The sequence below is a fragment of the Notamacropus eugenii genome, chromosome 2 (assembly GCF_028372415.1).
Source record: "Notamacropus eugenii isolate mMacEug1 chromosome 2, mMacEug1.pri_v2, whole genome shotgun sequence".
Classification (NCBI taxonomy): domain Eukaryota; kingdom Metazoa; phylum Chordata; class Mammalia; order Diprotodontia; family Macropodidae; genus Notamacropus; species Notamacropus eugenii.
The window spans coordinates 538,455,087-538,474,389 of NC_092873.1; the positions used below are offsets into that span (position 1 = coordinate 538,455,087).

The window sequence follows — 19,303 nt, forward strand, 5'->3', positions numbered from 1 at the left end:
GAGTCTATTGAACCTGGGGAAAGGAATATTAGGGAGGGTCTGATAGCATTTGGAGGGCCTTCATGTGGGGAAAAATGGAGTAAATGAATTCTGTTTGAATCCAGAAGGCAGAACTGGAGGTAATGAGTGGAAATAATCGTGAAGATTTCATTTCAGTGAAAGGGAAAAAGCCTTCCTCCTCATCATTATGTAGAAGTAAAGTGGGCTGCCTTGGGAGGACAGGAGATTCACTTTCACACAGGGACTCAAAGCCAAGGCTGGATGACCATTTCTCAGGGATGTCCAGCTCAGGTTCTTGCCAACTCTAGGACTCTTATTGACACATCTAATGGAGGGGCATTAGGGCCAGGGCTCCAGGCAGACGAAGAATTACCTTGAGTCATGAGGGAAATGGAGCCCTCAAGCAATCTGCCAACCTTTAGGAAATGCCTCGTGCGTCAGACATGGTGCTGTCTTCTGATGATACCAGGGCAAAAATGAAATGATCTCTGGGCTCCAAGAGCTTACATCAGGAAACAACATGGACCCCAAACGTATATCCAAAATGTCCCATCTGCCCTCAGGTAACGCCTAGGACTGCCGCTTTTTGCTTATTAGATTCCTTTGGAATTGAAACCCTTTCTTGAAACGTTCCATAAAGGAATCCTTTTGGCACGAAAGTTTATTAAATGCAATACGAAAACAAGCAGACATCTTCTTGACCCCTCTTTCCCTCCCCTCATGTGGTTGGTCCAGGGTCTTGTGGGGCATAAGCAGCCAGGAATGCCCCAAAGCACCATGATGGGATTCGACCAAGGATCTGAGTTCCAGCCCTATGTGGGCTACTTGCTGTCCGTGCGTGTTTGGGCACAGAACCTCCCTTCTCTGACATGTGGAAACTCCCCGTGGCACAGCTCATCTGCCTTTTTGTCTTTATTAACATCTTCTCTGGATGTGTCTTGTACATACATGAATGTATATTCTCTACACGTGTCTCTTTCTCTCTCTCTCACACACACACAGACACACACACACACGTGTGTTGTCTTCGCTCATAGAATGTAAACTCCTTGAACAGCTTCATTTTTGTCTCTGTACCTGAGGTTGCTGGTGGGACAGTGGATAGAGCAGTGGGCCTAGAGGCAGGAAGACCTGAGTTCAAATTTGACTCAGACTCTAGCTGAGTGACCCTGCCACTCTATCTCTGACTCAGTTTCCTCAACTGAAAAATGGGGATAATCATAGAACCTCCTTCCTAAGGTTGTTGTGGGGATCAAACGAGATCAAGTGCTCAGCACAATGCCTGGTACATAGTAGGTGCTTCATAAATGCACCGAGCAGTGTCTAGCCCTAGCTGGCACTTTGGTGCTTGTTGCTTTCTTGATTAATGAATTCTTCATGATTCAATGATTTCTTTTCAACTAGTTTCTGGTTCCTAGTTAAGTCAAGAAGCATTTATGAAGGACCTACTATGTGCTGATCACTGTGCTAAGTCCTGAGGATACAAAAAAAGGCAAAAAACCATTCCCTGCCATCGGAGTTCACAGCAGGTACCAACTATGTGCAAACAAGATGGAGATGGGGATGAATTGGAGACATTGCCAGAAAGAAGCAGGAGAAGTAAGGGAGGACCTGGAGAAGGTGGGACTTTAGAAGGTGGGACACTGAGCACAGTCACTGCCAATACGAGGTCCTGCTGTTTGATTAATTGATCTATAAAATAAGGGACCCAGACAGGATAGAGTCAAAGGTCCCTCCTTTGTTTGTAAAGCTGAATTCTGGAACACACCAATGCCAATTCATCTCTGTGCTCTAAGACTGCAGCTAGAGCAGGCATGCTGGCTGATCCCATCAGTGGGGAGGGCCCATTTATTCCAGTGGGGGCTGTTATATCTGGGGGAACTACAAAAAATTTCTACCTAAGATCAGAGAAATTGGAATTTGACGCACTGTTCAAATCCTGGGACAGGTAACACATTCATTAAAAATGCCCCTTGTTGGCATTCACCTGAGTCAAGGCTTGTCCTCTCTAGGCCATCCATAAAATAAGGAAGCTTGACTTGCTGGTCTCAGAGGTCCAAAACACCTCTGCAATTCTCACACTGATCATTCTCTGCCCCAATGTCTCATTCCCTGCCCAGCCCATTCTTATCACTGTTGACTGATGGCTAAAGCCTGCTATGTAATTTTTTATCTTCCCCATAAGCATATCAGCTCCCTGCTCTTCCCCTAAGTTTCTCCTGGTCTTGACAAAGCAAGGATGCTTCCCATTTCCACAGTCCTGAAACACAAAAAACCTGTGAAGCAGGAAGCTGGGGGAAGGGGAGCCCAGATGCCCTGGGTTGTCAAGTCCAAGAACTTCTATAAACTACTAAGATTTAAGCTGCTAAGGGTTTTATAAATGATTACAGCTGACATTCCAGCTCCAAACACTCTGGGACTCTCAATGCAGGCTTATAAGATCAAAAGTTCACAGCTTGAAGGATCCTCAAAGGCCATCTCTTCCAACGTCTTCATTTTACAGATGAAAAAACTGAAGGCAACAGCAGTGAAGTGACTTGCCCAGAGTCACACATGGAGTAACCAGAATAGCCATGATTCAAACTCAGGCCCTATAACTCCAAGTTGTATGATGGCATTTGTGTGATGGAGGAGCTCTCACAGAATCCTTTTTTAATCATCCTATTTGATGGAAGTGATGTCCAAAACCATCTAGTTTAACCTGTATCTAAATCCTCCTATTACATCCCAGCCATTGGTCATCCAGTCTTGAAAGCCTCTAGTGTGGAAGAACCTATCACCGCTGGAGATTGACCATGCTCATTTAGACTAACTCTAATCTTTAAGAAATGTGTCTTTATACTTAGGCAAAGTTGGTCTCTTTTTTAATGGTTTTTTTTTTTTACTTTAGACTCAAATGCCAGAACACAAATACAGAATAGAGAAAAGAAACAGAAATATGCCACAAATTCAGAAATTGGGACTTAAGTGCAAAGTTAAAAGAAAAAAAACATGCCACATGCCTAGCACAACATGAGAGAGGATTCAAATTATGTAACAATAAATTTTCATTTCAAGAAAACCTGGATGATAAATAATACCTGTTGTGTTGAAAATTGTCCACCTTTTTTTTGCTTCCTTCCTTCCTTTCCTTCCTTGTTTCCTGCTGTGCACTTATTGCTTTGTCCTTTTTGCCCTGTCCCCATTCCCTAGAAGGCTACAATAATGTTTAGATATGTTTCTCTATAGCTATATATATATATATATATATATATATATATATATATATATATATATATATATATATATACACACACACACACACACACATACATACACATATGCATATATACATACATATATAGACATATACTTTCCTAAACCTATACTGCTCCTGATCTTTGGTTTTTATGTTTGTGCATATCTCTTCTTTCCTATCCCTCCTGCCTCCTCTACTTTACTTCTGCCCATTACCTTGCCCTCCTATTACTTGCCTATTCCCCTACAAGGATCCTTTTCCTATCCTTCCATTCTCATAAATCTAAACACCCTTCTATACCTCCCATTGACCTCTTCCCTCACCTTCCCCTTTAAAGATCCCTCCCTTGTTCTCTCCCCCTTCCCTATGCCCCTACCATTTTATTTCCTCTGAATTTAGAAGATTTTTATATTCTTCTAAATATATATGTCCTGTTCCCTCTTAAACCCATTCCCAATGAAAGTAGGTTACCAGTACTACCAGCCCTCTTCCCCCATCTAATTCCTCTGTATCACTTCTTCCTCTTGCACCTTATGTGTATAAAATAATTACTCTCTTTAGCTATTCCTAAATGGTTTTCCTTTTTAAATTAATATCGTAGTCAGGTCTACCCCAATCTTTGCTATGAGCTACCCAAATATTAATAAAAATTTGTCTCTTTAGAATTTCCCCTGCTACCCCCAGTCCTGACGTCTGGAGCCACCAAAGCCAGGACAGTTCCTCCTCCAGCTAGAAGACCAGCATCATGTCTTCTTCATGTCATTCATGCCTCATTCCTTCAGCAGCTGCTTTTCTGAAATAATCTTGAGGCTTTTCCCATCCTTGTCTCCCTAGTCTGGACACTCTTCAGACTCTCAATGTCTCTTGAAATGTGGTGTCCAGAATTGATGATCATCTTCTGGGTTGGCCTGACCCAGGCAAAGAACAGTAAAACTGTCTCTGCCATCAGGTGGCACAGTCTCCGGTCCTTGGCCATGGCTCAAAACCTAAAACACGTGGCACTTTTCTGTCTCTGGCTGCTCTTCTTTAAAAATTTGATTCTCCCATCTGGGGAAATGGGTCAGTGTCAGTCCTTGAGATCATGGTGCCTACATATGCTGGGCCTCTCATCTGGCGTAATCTCAAAGTCCTTTGGCCTTTCTTCCTCTGGAACTTGTCTAGATCATCACTGTCCAATATAATTGAAGGATTCAGTTCAATTTCAGAAACAATCCTGTCTGGATTCCTTATTTTAATAGATCAATCCATCAAACAACAGGACCTACTATGTGTCAGTCACTATGCTCAGCTTCCCTCAGTCTCATCTAAAGTTCCACCTTCTCTGAGAATCCTTTCCTGTCCTCCCTTACTTATGCTTCTCTCTGACATAGTCTCCAGTTCATTCCGTCTCCATCTTGTTTGTACATAGTGGGTACACGCTGTGAACTGAACATTAGGGACTGTCTTTGGCTCCCCTTTTTTGTATCCTCAGGGCTTAGCACGGTAATCAGCGTGTAGTAGGTCCTTCATAAATGCTTCTTGACTTAACTAGGCACTAGAATCTGGTTGAAAAGCAATCATTGAATCAAGAAGAATTCATTAATCAAGAAAGCAACAAAAATGGTGTACAGATCCCCATTCCAGGCAAAGGGGAAGAGTCACCATGGGGAGAGATGTGGTATCTGCTCTCAAGACACCTACAGTCTAGTAGCTGCGTGTAACACAAGCCTCAATGGATATAATACAAAATAATAAGCCAAAAGTAGCTTAGAGATGGGTAAAACAAGAACTGAGAGGTGTACCAAAAACAGAGAGCATGGGGAGCAGAGGCAGGAGGAAGAAAACACGTCCAACAGGTATTCAGGGCATAATTCAGTCCAGTTGGACTGGTCTCCAGATCGAGGATGTGAAGAGAAGTCGTGAGATAAGACTGGATGTACAGTGAGGCTAGACAGAGAACAGCACTGACTGCCTGGGCAACAACAAAGCAATGATTCACATTTCACTTCACATTTACAAAATGATTTTTCCATATGAATGTTGTGGAATAGTTGCTGTCCTTTCCTCCACTTTTTCCAAATCCATTCTCTCTCCATGGTAGTATCTCCCATGTGTGTTTGCCAATCACTTTCTTTACAACACCCCTGAGATCTAGGCAAGGCAGTTATTATTATCTCCATTTTATAGAGTACAAGTAGAGAGCCTCACGAAGGTGACACCCATAGTTATTCACCTAATAAGTGTCAGAGATGTACTCACAGGGTTTTGATCATAGGCTCATGGGCTTGTATATTTAGAGCTGGAAGGGAACATAGAGACTGTGGGATCCATTGCCCTCATGGTATAGGTGAAGAAAACGAGTTACTGAGAGGGGCAATGACTTGCCTGGGATGACAGAGTCAGAAAGTATCTGACGCAGGAATTCTACGTAGGTTTTCCTGGTGCCATGCCATGTCACTGATACTAAGAATACTTGGTCACTGGATGTTGAGGGGGGAGGGAACAGGAAAAATCAAAGATGGGATTTTGGAGATGATGGAAGGATCAGAGACCGGTGATACTGACCAAAATCATGGCCCCAGAAGAGCCAGTTGAGGGAATAGATGACAAGTCAGTTGGCTAGTTGTCAGAGTTCAGTAATAAAAGTGGAGAGCAGTTTCACAGGACATAGTTTCCACAGAGAAGGACATGGAAGCTTTGGCTTCTTTCCGCCGGTTCTCAGTTCCTCTCTCTTCAGCCTGCTCCTTGTCAATCACGTATTATTTTTATAAACATCGAGTGTCTGTCACCAGACTGATTCCAACAGTGTGTTCTAAACTTTGATGAATCAATTAAAAACATGAGTCATGGTGGAATCAAAGCTTAATTCTTCAGGATGCCAAAGCAGGATGAATTTGGAGTGCTCTCCAAACAAGATCACTTTTGAAACTGAAGTTGACATAGAATTTGTCTGATAAGTTTCTACAAATGTCAGTCAGTCAGTCAATTAGGATTTATTAAAGGTCTCCTATGCGGAAAGAGTAAAAGGCAGGCATTGCTCTCAGGGAGTTCATCATTTAATGGAGGACATAACTTGCAAACAATTATGTAAGACAAGCCATGTGCAAGATAAATTGGAGATAACCAATGGGGTGGGAAGAAAGGAGAAGGTGTTAAGAAGACTGGAAAGATAAAGGAGGGTGGGGCTAGGTTATAAAGGACTTTGAATGCCAAGCAGGATCTATTCAATCCTGGAGGGGATAAAGAGCCATAGAGTGTGAGAGATGTCATGGGCATTATGCATTTTAGGAAGGTCTCTTGAACCGAGAAGTGGAGGAGCGACTGGTGTGGGGAGACTTGCAGAGGGGAAGCCCACCGGATGGCCAGAGAAGTAGACCAGCTATGAGGTCATGCAGTCTGCACCAGAGTAGTGGTAGCATCAGAGGAGAGGAGAGGGCATATAGGAGAGATGTTCTGAAGGTTGGATCAACAGGTCTTGGCACCAAAATGGATATAGTGGGTGAGAGAGTAAGGAGTCAAGATTTGCCCCTCAGTTGTGAGCTGAGGTGGGAGATGATGGTGCCCTCACAGTAACAGGGAAATCTGGAAGAGGGGATGTTTGAGGATGAAAGAAAAGTTCAGATTTGGATATGTGGAGTGTGACACATCTTAATGTTTTGTTATTTCTTCAGTGTGGTCCCTTGGCATCAGAACTTTTCTGATGCATTTTTCAACGTCAGTTGCTCGAGAACAGAGACTGTGCTCTGCTTACATTCTTATCCTTAGAGTCCAGCACAGTGTCTGGTATCTAGTCACCACTTAATAAATGCTGACTGAACTTTTCATAGTGACAAAGAGCTTGAAATAAAATAGATGCTCGGCAACTGGGGCTAAACCAATGGCACCCAATTAGAGTGCTGGAGTACAAAATGCTCTGTAAGACACAATGAATTCAGAGAATCATGGGAAGACTTTGATGAACTGTTGCAGAGACAGGAAAACAATAAATCAATGACTACAAGAAGGCAAATGGAAAAGACAACAATAAAGCCTTAGAGACAGGATTTTCTGAATGACCAAATTAAGTCCTAAGGGAGAAATAATGGAAGATGCCCCCCCCCCTCTCTCTCTCTCTTTATGGGGGGACAGAGGTAGGAGACCATTAGTATGAAATAATGCATATAACATTAGATTTTCATGATACATTCATTTATTTTGTGGGACTGTTTTTATTCCTTTCTTTTTTTTTAATTCTTTCTATAAGAAATGGTTCTATAGAAGGGAGTAGGGTGAAGGATACTATGAGAAATTTAGATGCTGTCCAAGCAAACACGGGGGATATGTCCGTGGAACACCAAATTGTCAGAATGTTTCAATGTATCAGTTAGTTTTGTGAAACTGATGTTTTTTCCTCTTTTTTGTTCTTTGTTATGAGGAATAGTTTTTAGAGAAAGGAGGAAAGGATATGTTGGGAAATGTAAGTGATTTAAAAACAAAACATCAATAAAATTATTCTAAAATAAAGTTGATTGATTTTGAATTTATGGAATGCCATTTCTATTTGAGTAGCTGCAGAAATTTGAAGAAGATAAGGCTTTCCAGGCAAAGTGAACAAGTTCCACGTGAAGGGCTCCATCTTTTCTTGAGAACATTTGCTACACTGTTGGAAGCAAACACCCTTTGCGAGGCAGGCATGTTGATAACACAATATATTAATGCAGCAAGGTTCCCAAGCCAGAATGAAGAATGTTTAAATGATGCATGACAAAAAAAGAAATCTCTTTTCTGACAGGAACTTTAACCTGAAGGAGAAGTAGATCAAAGGTTTATTGTTGTCAGAGGCACAGTCTCCACACCTTTTTGATGAACGACTTCTATCTTTGCCCCCAGACAGAATAAGCTGCTTCTCTAAAAGCCATTTGTGCATTGATCCTTTCTGAGCAAAGTGAATGGTTCTAGGGGTCTAACAGGATGAGCATCTTTGGGAAACCACCAAATCGCACTTAGAGGAGAGCCTCAAGTATGACAGGTCAAAAGTCTGAGAAGTTCTGGAGCCCTAACGCATGGTTGCTGCAAAAGCAGTCATCGAGACTTTCTGGGGCTCATGCTCTTGTTAGGAGGGGGACAGCTGGTGGCAGGCAGGACTCATTAGAGGTAGCAAGAGTAAGAGGATGGAACATTGGAGGAGAAATTATGCAGCCCCTAGCCACTGACAGAGGTCCTCCTCAGAGGTCATGCTGCCAAACCAATGATCAGGCAGGAACCCAATCCACAACATCCCAGTCCCAAGGCTTACATATAGTAGATGTTTTATCAACATTGGCTGATTGAATCAGATTGAATCAAACTGAATCTACAAATGTGCTTTGAAACCCTTCCCTGAAGGAGAGTGAAGCACTTCCAAGGTGGGTCATTCAAACAATGTGTTGCCCTAAGTGAGGCCTGCACAACCTGTGCCCTGCCAAAAAATCTAGTACAAAAAAATCTAGTACAAAAAAATCTAGAGGAACATGCAGGTTGTGCAGACCTGCTCTTAGTGAAAATGAGAAGCAGAAAGTCCTGATAACTGCTTATGCAGTGACCACGTGTTATAAGAGCATCCCTAATCGCTGTGGCAGCACATAATGGAGAAGTCAGGGTTGGCTGAAAACTCTTGGGTTCATCTTTTCAGAAACCCGCTGGCTGGAGTGCAGGTCAGTCGGTGATCAGCTCTTATTAAGTGCTTCCTGTGTGGCAGAGACAGTGGAAATGTTAGGGAACTAGCACGAACAGCAAAAGTTGTCCTCACCTTCCAGGACATCCTCATGCATCTAATGCTGACTCTGGAGCTCCCAGATGTGGGCACTCCACCCAGAAATGTGGGTCCAAACCTCTCAAACTGGGGAGAGTCTGGATCATATCTTCTGGATTCTTCTGGACAGTCACCAAATGTGCCGAGTCCCTAACTCGAGGTTTCTTTAACATGCAACAGCCATCCTTCACTTCTGCAACATGGCTGACCCTCCCCTTTTCCTAGTCAAGCATTTTTATTCTGTCATTTATCCTACTGCTTCTTTTGACAGAAATTTTAAATCATGGTGGAATGGAGGCGTCTTGTACTGAGTATAACCGAGAACTAGACAAAAGAAGTCAGAGCATTAGCTTCCTCTTCCATGGAAATCAAATCCTGTGAAATTCACCTCACCACCTATTATTGAATGTTGATGATCAAAAGCATTTGTTATCTTTCCCCCAGAATATGTTGTGACTTATGAATGCATTCCTTATCTCCACTGGCCAACCCACAACCTTACTTCTTTGGAGACTACAGTCACCTGTAGAGCAGAACTTGACTTGAACCCGTACAACAGAACTCTTAAAAACATGAGTGTACAGAGGCAGTGAAACAAAGGATGCTTTCATGCTTATTCATAGGACCAGAGATCTATAGATAGTCTGATCAAAGACTCTTATTTTATAGATAAGGAAACTGAAGCTCAGGGAGGCCGTGTGTCTTGCCTAAGATCAAAAATCCAGGGAGTAACTCAGTCGGGATCTGAACCAGGTCCTCAAATTTCAGGGCCAAATATCTCACATCTGCTTTTTGTTCCATACAATGCTTTTGTCATGACCCATGAGTGGGGACTTGAAATGGGCCCCGATCAATGACTTCCCCACTTGGTAATAAGGGGACTTTGTGTCAATTCACCATCTTGGTCAGGACCTCTCCCTAGCACAGTGGCAGCCACAATGGCCAACAGCCCCCTCGGTATCTCTTCCTGCTGAGCAGCTGCCTACACTTTCATTTAACAAGCACGGAATCTCTCCATATACATATTGTTTAAATATCTGACTTGACAGTTGCTAACATTTAGTTTACCTGGGGAGAGGGAATTGTGTGAACTTGTCTGCTTTTTAAAGATAGCATCCTTTTTCCACATATCACAGGAATATCTTTGACATCAGTCGCTAATTTTCTATTTTCTGGATTTTTTCTCCTTTTAACAGGGACCCCAACCACCCTTCAGTACCTTATCACTACTACGAACCCTTGGGACCTGATGAATGCACGATGTACATCTCACATGAGCGGGGACGGAAGGGGAGCCATCACCGGTTCATCACGGAGAAGCGTGTCTTTGAGAGCTGGGCACGGGCATTCAATATCCATTTCTTTCAACCAGACTGGAAGCCAGAATCACTCGCTATCAATCACGCTGAGATCAAGCCGGTGTTCTGAAGAATGAATGCACAAAGTCGAAATTGCTATCACTTGGAGTATCAAGCTGCCAGGTCTTAAACTTGACCTTGGGGCCAGCCAATGTGAAAGGGAAAGTGAACAGGACCTGGAGAGAAGTGCTCCAATGCTCAAGAGGTTACCATGAATGAATATGTACAAGGTGTGACTATCACATAATACAGCCCATTTTTTTTTTCGTTTTTAAACCAATATACCATAATTTTATCCAGCCAAATGAGCATTGTCTCCTGTAAGGCAGTCAGCTTGGGAGGCTGTACACGTATCCCAATAATACCATCATTGCTAAAAATAGTATGAGTTTCTTTTTCCCCCTTGCCTTCACAGCCAATTGATGAGCCATGAAGAAAAGGCACACAATTGCTTGACAGTCACACCTCGTAAGAGGACTCTGACTATTGGACCGTATCTTACCCTAATATCTGACTTCCGCCATCTTTCTGAACAATGTGTGTAGGATTTGTCAAAGGCAGCCCACACTAGTCAAGATGTGGCTTTTAAATAGCACATTTCCACAGACGTTCATCGTGCAAATCTACAGTATTTGGTTACTGAGGGATTTTTACCAACGCTAGGCCAGCGTTTGCTTGATTTTTTCTACACTATGTGGTTCTTTATTTTTCACAACCCTTTATGCCTCCAATTGATGAAAATCAATGATGGTTTGGGAAGGCTTCCATTTGCGTTGATATGTTGCTGTGTGTTTCTTTCTTTTTCATTTCATGATTATCATTTGCATGTAACTGATATTGGAGTAAGATCATTGTTTAAATTTTAAGCCAGGGTTTCACTCCCGGATTTGTCTTTTCACAGCAAGACCCTCCCAACATGATCCTAGTGCTATCTGGAGAAAAAAAATTGAGGAGTACAAACTTCAAACCAACATGTCTTCTTTCCACCAGAGAGATGAGCTTAATGCCAACTTTTCTCAGTAAGAGCCAAGAGTGAGTCTTTGCTCTCTGGGTGATAGTCCTGCTACTTGCAGGTGAGAGAGCTTCTTTGGTGATCCCAACAATCTCTGTGGCCTTCTATGCCTCCCTAGTACCTGGAGCTTCCCTTCTCCTGACTAGTGACAGATTGTTTCCTATTTGGTTTTTGAGATGCCCATCACTTATTTTGATGCCTTCTAAACCATAGACCAAGTGCATTTACAACCTTGGTGCTTGTAGCCTACACCAGCAAGAAAACATCACCATCAGCATCCTAGTAACATAAACTGTGTGTGTGATAAGAAGGGACCTTAACAAGGACTCCCTGGCCAGAATCATTTGCTGGAAACTTCCGTAGGTCAGTTGTAGGATGCTGTGTGCTTCACAATTCACACATAGTCAAAATCATTTCCTGGTAAAGCTTTCCAGGTTTTAGAGGGTCTCCCAAAAGGGAAAAAAATGTCACCACTGTCTCCACTACATACCATTGGGGGAGATGGGTTTCAGCAGAGCTGAACTCAAAGATTCTAGCAAACGCCACGTCCAGAATGTCCAGAGACCTAGACTGACTCCCAGAACTTGTCAGTAAAGTGGATTTCAGTTCTATTCAGTTACTCCTCTGCCCTTTCCTTCACCAAGATGAAAATCCCATTCTTTTCCAGTAATCACAGGGAGGGGTTTGTGCAGACACTGAGGCAATTCAGTTCTATCATTAGGAAAAACAAAGGAGATCTCATTGTGACTGTGGTTACGGCACTGAAGCTGCCCTCACTGCCTCCAGGAACTCAGTAGGTCCATCTCCTCTCTCTTTGTATTTAATGAGATAATGGAATTGTACAGTAACAGGCTGCACCTCCCCAGCCCCTCCCACCTCTCCTCCATGCCAGGCTAGTGCGGGTTTTAAATAAACATTGCTTAAGTGTATGGACTTCTGTCAAACAGACATATGGGCCACCTTCCTCATTATTTGAAGGCATGGTCTTGGGCTGAAACAGTTCCTCTGTCCATTAAAAGGGTGTATCAGTGGATAGAACGTGGAGCCTAGAGTCAGGAAGACTCGACTTCAAACCCAGCCTCTGACACCTCCTAGTTGTGTGATGCTGGGCATCTGCCTCAGTTTCCTCCTGTGTAGAATTGGAATGATAATAGTAGCCCCTGACCTCCTAGGTTCATTGTGAGGATCGAATGAGGCCCTGTGTGTGAACTGTAGCTGCGATCATTATTATGATTATTTCTAAAGGTAGAGCTGTGAGCTGTATTCATGAACCATACCCACCACAGCAACAGCTTAAAGTGAGATGCCACGGGCTGTAGTAAGGAGCATACAATTTGTAGTCAAAGGGTCTGCATTCAAATCCCCACTCTGTGACATTGTTTCCAAACTTCTCTGGGACTCAGATTCCCCTTCTGAAAAGTGAGGAGTGGTGATTTCCAGGGCTTCTCCACCTCTAAGTCAAGGATCACACTAGAATTAATCCCAGACTTTCAATGTAGATGTTGTCTTGATAGCAGCACTTCCTGATGATGCTTAAAGATGGCTTTAATGTGTGTGGAGCACTTGACATACATCATCTCTTTTGAGTTTCACAACATACCTGTGTGGCAAGTACTAAAGGTGTCATTTCTGACACCTTAAAGATGAATAGATGGGTGAGTGAATTCATGGATGGGTGGATGGGTAGATGGATGGATGAGTGGGTGGATAGATGGATGAATGAATGATGTATGCATGGGTGCGTGGATGGGTGGATGAGTGGGAGGGTGAATGAATGGATGAGTAGGTGGATGGATGGATGGATGGATGATGGATGGAAGGTAGGTGGATGGATGGATGGATGGATGGATGGATGGATGGATGGATGGATGGGTAGATGAATGGATGGATGGATGGATGAGTGGATGGGTGGGTCAGTTGATAGAGAATTCGTTAAGTGCCTACTCTGTGTCTGGCACTGTGCTGAACACTGAAGAGATAACAACATGGAGATGCAGACTTTCTAGAAGAAAGGAGACAAAAGGTCCTGAGGAAGAGCTGGAAAGGTGTGTGAGTGGGTGGGGAATGGGGCTAGTGTGAGGAGCTGCTGACCAGAAAAGGAGCCAGAAGTGAAGGGAGCAGTATAGCTGGGGCTTCTTAAGAAATGAGGATCCAAGGCAGGGACTCAGGGTAGTCACCATTCTCTAGACTTATCCTTGCGCATGAGGGCACTGAAGTTCAGCGAGGTATATGACTGGCCAGTGGCCACACAGTAAATGTCAGAAGAAAGATTTGAACCCAGATCTTCCTGACTTGAAATCTAGACTGCTCTCTGCAACAGCTTAGTGGCCTCTCCCTTCTTAGGACTTGTAATCACAACATAACTAATTCCTGAAACTGCCAGATTCCCTTATCCATGTTTCCACTTGATGAGGTGCCAATAGACAACTTTTCACAAGAAAAAAAAAAAAAGCAGCTGTGGCCCTGTGAGCCTCCACAGTGTGGACAGAGATTATGTTGCCCAGTTAAAAAACCATTTTGACGGACTCGGCAGAAAGTCACTGAATCTCCCTCCCCCTGGGCCAACCTCCACTCTGGTCCCTATGATTAGGCATAAAATTCAGTTCAATGAGGGGCACTCTGCATCTTACAGACATCACTGGCCTGTTCCGAGCTCTGGCCATGTCCAATGTGTGTCTTTCCCTCTTCCATCCCTGCTTCTCCGAGCATGGACCCTGCACAGGCCACACAGATAGACAATTCAAAGCTTCTGCCATTTTCACACTAGGATGTGCGGCCCTAACCGGTGCTCAGCCATTTAGGGACAAGGGAACGGAAATTCAGAAACAGAAATTCATCACTCCAAATGGCCCATAAAAGGGGAATCTTGCGTTTCATATTCAGCAGTAAAGAGTCGCCCAAGAAAAGTTACATTAAAAGAACATTAAGAAATAAATATTCTCTGCGCTGCATGGGAATTTGGTGGTAGGGTTCCCATTATGGTTAATGGGTGTTGGGCTAAAATTCTTGTGCGTCCCCAGCCGTGTTTACTCCCCAGGGCCTGATGGGAGGGAGCAGACATCGGGGCGGCCAAGATCCTAACCTTTCCAGGCTATCCTCTGAAAGCGGCGGCACCCATGCACAAAAGCAATCTGTAACTGCAGCCTGGGGAAGGCATCAGGAATGGGGCTGGTCACCTTTTTTGTGTCCTGGACCCCTTTGGCAGGATAACATTTTCAAATGCATAAAAGAAAATACAGGAAACCAATAATATGCAGTAATGCTAGCAAAATATTTTCAAAAATAAGGTTATAGAGCTCTGGTTAAGAAATTCTGCTTCAGATCCTGGATTTCACACTTAGGGTTCAGCGAGTCCCACCCTCTCACTTCTCATGCAGTGGGGGCAGAGAAGACTCAGAGGACCCTGTGCCCAGTCAAACTGAGGTCCCCCATCTTCTCCTGGGGACTTGTGCTCTGGGAACAGCGTTCTGTTCCCATGAGGCAAAGAGGAGAAAACAGGCTCACAGGGACAGTGACCTGCCCACATCACAGCCACATAGGGATTTCCTCCAAATGTAAGCAGATTGAAGTCAGGAAATCACATTCTGCTGCCAGAAAAGCTCCAGGCAAGCTCTTAGGGCCTTGGTTTCCCTGCCTATAAAATGGGGACTCAAAACCCCTTCCTGATCCAATTCCATTAACTGAACAGTGTGACCTATGAATATATGAACTTATTTTGTCTCCTAAATAATAAATGGAGCCTAAACAAACCTGGACTGGAGACTTCACTGGGGGCAAAGACATGCCTTCCCACGAAGACTGGAGGCAGGTGTTCTGCAGCACATGAATGTAGAGATGAGCTGGCCCAGGGACCCACAGCCAGGACGGGCTAGGACCTCTCTGCCCACTGCACCATGCGGCCCTTCCAGCTGCTGTTTGGGGTGCACTTTATGTTCATTACCTCGGGTGCAGCCCTAGAGTTGGTGAGTAGAGCTGTGATCGCTCCCATTCTACAGATGACAACACTGAGGCTGAGAGACTTCTTGGCTTATATGCTGTCCCAAAGGGGCAGAATGCGACCTCAGGAGTCTCTGTCCAGTCCACGCTCCATCCTTTAGGACAGGCTGGCTCTGTTCAAACCTTCTTGGGGCTAAGGTATTTGAAGAAAGGGTTGGAAGGGGCTCAAGGGTCATCTGATCCAACCGCTCTCCTCCAAATTCACATGACAGAAGAGAGGCTCAGAGGTTAAATGACTTCCCCAAGGTCACAAGCTCTTGTTCTTTCCACTGTTCCAAGGATCGTGACAGGTGACTGTCCCCTTCTGGAGCTACAGGAAAGCATAAATGTGCCTCTAGAAACTTACCTGGAACTGAGCACCTTCAAAGGGCATCACCACTGTGTACAAGCCGATGTCTATCTGCAGACACCCCTGACCAGCAGGGAAAGCCATGTACAGTTACACATGTGGTCTGTGATGCTGTCAGCATGGGTGACCCCTCCTCCTGACCAGACAGCAACCTGTCCATGACCTCCCACATAAAGCCTAGATCACCCAGAGATCAAGGGACTGAGCCAGGATCACACAGCTAGCAGGCTTGGAGTCAGGATTTGAACACTGGTCTTCTTGCCTGCAAACTCCTCTATCTGCCATGTTCTGCTGCCTCTACCAGCTACTCACACGTATTATATATAGGTGTATGTGTATATTTGTAGATCCACACACATGTGTGTATCTACCATATGTACACATACTTATGTATACACATACACCTAGATGTATATATGCATATGTACCTATAAGGTTAAATAGGATAGAGTCTGAGAATCTCTAAATTGCTCCCATTATAAGGGCTTTTATTCTTTTCCTCTCTGGTCTCTGGATGTGACGCTGATGATTCCATAGGTTTCCAGCGGGCCCAAGGTATTTTCTCTGGCCCACTGGAACACCATGTACATGCTACCTCTCCCCTCCTGCCTCAGTCATTCTTCCCCAGAGAATTTGGAGACCAGGGCAGTCAGTGGCCCCAGACTGGAATCTCCCCAGCTGCCCCGCTCTTGGGGAGGTCCCGTTAGTCTGGCTGCAGGAGAACCCAAGGGCTTCATTCTCACTGGGCATGAACAGAAAAAAGCAAAGGCTTTGCCCAGTGGTCGCTATGCTTGCAGACTCAGAAGGGTTTAGAGGTAGAAAGAAAAGGTAAACCTGAGGCGGCCGGGGAACTGGGAAGCCAAGGTGTGTGGGGGAGCTGTCTTCGGCCCACTTGTCCCCGCTCCCTTGGGTGAGTCACCACGGAAAGGAAGGGTTCCAAAGTCCAGGGGATTGTCCTCTGCATGCCTCATCCGACGTTTGCTCCACGTGCTCACCTGTCTTGTCATTTTTCTTTAAGCCTCTATGTCCTGTGCCTCCACCTAGCCTGTGAGCCCCTTGAGCAGGGACAGTGTCTTTTACCTCAGTATTCCCAGTGCCTAGCACAGAGCTTTGCATACAGGAGGCTCCTAATAAAGATCTGTCTCCAACGAACATTTCTAAGTGCTGGCTGGAAAGTAAATTTTTGATGGGACAAAAATAACCAGTGGCTTCCATGTCCATGTTTAAGAAATGCAGTGTTGAAAATCACAGAGACGGAAAGAGAGAAGTGGGCTTTGCCGGGGCAATGTCGGGGCCGCTCTGCGCTTGATCAATACGGCTGATCCGGTGAGCGGAGCGCGGTCCTACACTGAACCCACTAAGCCGGCTAAGGCGCGACGTTCTCTCGCTCGGAGGAGCAAGGTTCAGCGAGCTTTGTGTTGTCTCCGCCACCGAGCGGGTCTGCGACAAATGAAACCTAATGCTGACAAATGGAATGCTGCACCTGGAGAGACCGAAAAGGACTCCTCCAGCTAGGCTGTGGGCTCCTGAGCCAGGCTGGGCAGGGGACCCCGAGCCAGGCTGGGGAGGGGACCCCGCTCCCCAGCCCCGGCCAAACCACATCCCCGACTTGACGCTCAGGACTGGATCTTTCCGGAGGATGAGGAGGGATACTCTGTCTTTCCAAGGCAGATCTACCTCCCCTCAGGAAAAAAAGAAAGTAGGAGAGCCCCTTGGGAGAACAGGGGCGGCAAAGGAAGTTCGGAAGAGACGTGTCTGTGTGTCTGTCTGTCTGCCTATGTGTGTTGCTTTGTGTCTGTGCGGTGTATGTGTTTGTGCGTCTGTGTGAGTGGGTGTGCGTGGGGTGCATGAGTGTGCGTGGAGGGGTAAATAGTACAAGTATGTGAAGGGATGTCCCAAGGAGGAGAGGTTAGATGTTCCCTGCATGGCCACAGAAGGGGGCAGGGTGAGGTTACAAATGCAGACAGGCAGAATTAGGCTAGAGATTGGGAAGAACTTTCCATGAATTGCAGCTGGCTGCCCCTTGGTGGAGGGGAGGGCCCATGCGGTGTCCAGGCTGGATGAAGGCTCCCCACACACACCACACGCCCTTATTTCGCTTTCTAGTGCAACAAGCAACCTGTACAGATAAACAATAGACAATACTCACTTCTGTAATCTACCCCACACACATATTCCAGGTCATCACGTACCTGCCCCCCTACTCCTCGGCATATGCCAGTCTACCAATGTCCTCCTCCCATGGGGCAGAGATGCAGGCAGATTCCCAGCCACCGTGGTCTCCCTTGGTTTCCTCGTCTACCTGATCCCGCTGGTATTCAGGCAGCCCATGACGGCACAAGCCTCCTTAGCTGGATCAGACTGCTGCCTCCGAGCAGGTTCCTAGTCAAATAAATCCCCCCACACTTTTCCACATGAGCAGCTGCCAAGGCAAGTCTCCCATCTCATGCACTTTTAAAAGTGAAATCAGGACTGGATATCATGTTGTTGGTTCTACAAAAGCATTCTAGCCTGACAACACTATTAGAACACAATTCTGTCAAAACTGGAGAGGATTCTTTGAGGAACGGTTTGGAGACGCTCTGATAACTGATGTCAGGCAAGGGAAAAAATGCAAATGAACAGGGAGATCTGGCATCCATGTGAAGGCTGTCCAGTGCAAAGTCCAGCTGGAAGGGTGGATGCCCCACAAAGGATGAGGTTCGAGATGGTACCAGGTTTACTTAAGTTTGTATGGAGAACTAGTTTTGAAGCCATCCTCATTTCCAAGTGTAACTCTCCCCTAAGCTGCATAAACACAGTAAACCTTTGTCACCAAGAGAAGGCAGCACATGAAGCCAGTCTGGAAGTATATGCAGCATTCCACACCCGAAGCCCCCACCATCTATAAGTAGGGAGAAAGGTGAGTCGCTTGTCTTGTCTTCTTCAGGCACATATCTGACCAACAAAGCTATCGGTTTCATTTGGGGGAAGGAGGGAGAATTGGTCATTCTCTTTCCATTTCACATCCCTTCTGTACGTTGTTTTCTCAATTCCGCTTACTTCACTCTGCAGAAGTTCATATAAATCTTCTTATGTTTCTATGAATTATTTATGTTTATTGTTCCTTATGGTACCATAATAGTCCATTACATTAATGTACCACAATATGTTTAGCCCTTCCCTAATCGTAGAGATCTACTCTGTTTTTCATCCTAAGAGATAAGGGGGATCTCTTAGCCCTAGACAAAGGGCTTTGGACTATATGAGGACTCTTCGTTTTTTGTCAGCTTCCTTGGGGTACATGATTTAGCAATGGGATCTCTTAACCAAAGGGCATGGAGATTTTATTCACCTTCTTTGAATAATTCCAAATGGATTGAAATGTATAGACTAATTTCCAGCTCAACCAACAGCGTATTCATGTGCCTGTTTTTCCATAACCCCTCCAACATTGACTGGGAGGGAGAGAGGGAAAATAAGGAGGAAAAAGATTCAGCATCCAATTGGAACTACTCAACCCTGAACAATTTAAACAAGTAACCAAGAATCATAAATAAATCATGGAAAACAGAAACGATATTGACACAGGTTATAATAGTTTTAACCACAAATTTAAGCA

General features: G+C 44.8%; 1 protein-coding gene across 1 annotated transcript in view; it reads left to right on the top strand.

Annotated features, from left to right (window-relative positions):
* Positions 1-10,448, top strand: part of ST6GALNAC5 (ST6 N-acetylgalactosaminide alpha-2,6-sialyltransferase 5) — a 243,791-nt gene extending 233,343 nt beyond the window's left edge. Inside the window, exon 5 of the mRNA XM_072638617.1 lies at positions 10,184-10,448. Within this exon, the coding sequence (XP_072494718.1) occupies positions 10,184-10,415 (232 nt within the window). The 3' untranslated portion in view covers positions 10,416-10,448. The remainder of the gene's footprint in view (positions 1-10,183) is intronic.
* The last annotated feature ends 8,855 nt before the right edge of the window (positions 10,449-19,303 follow it).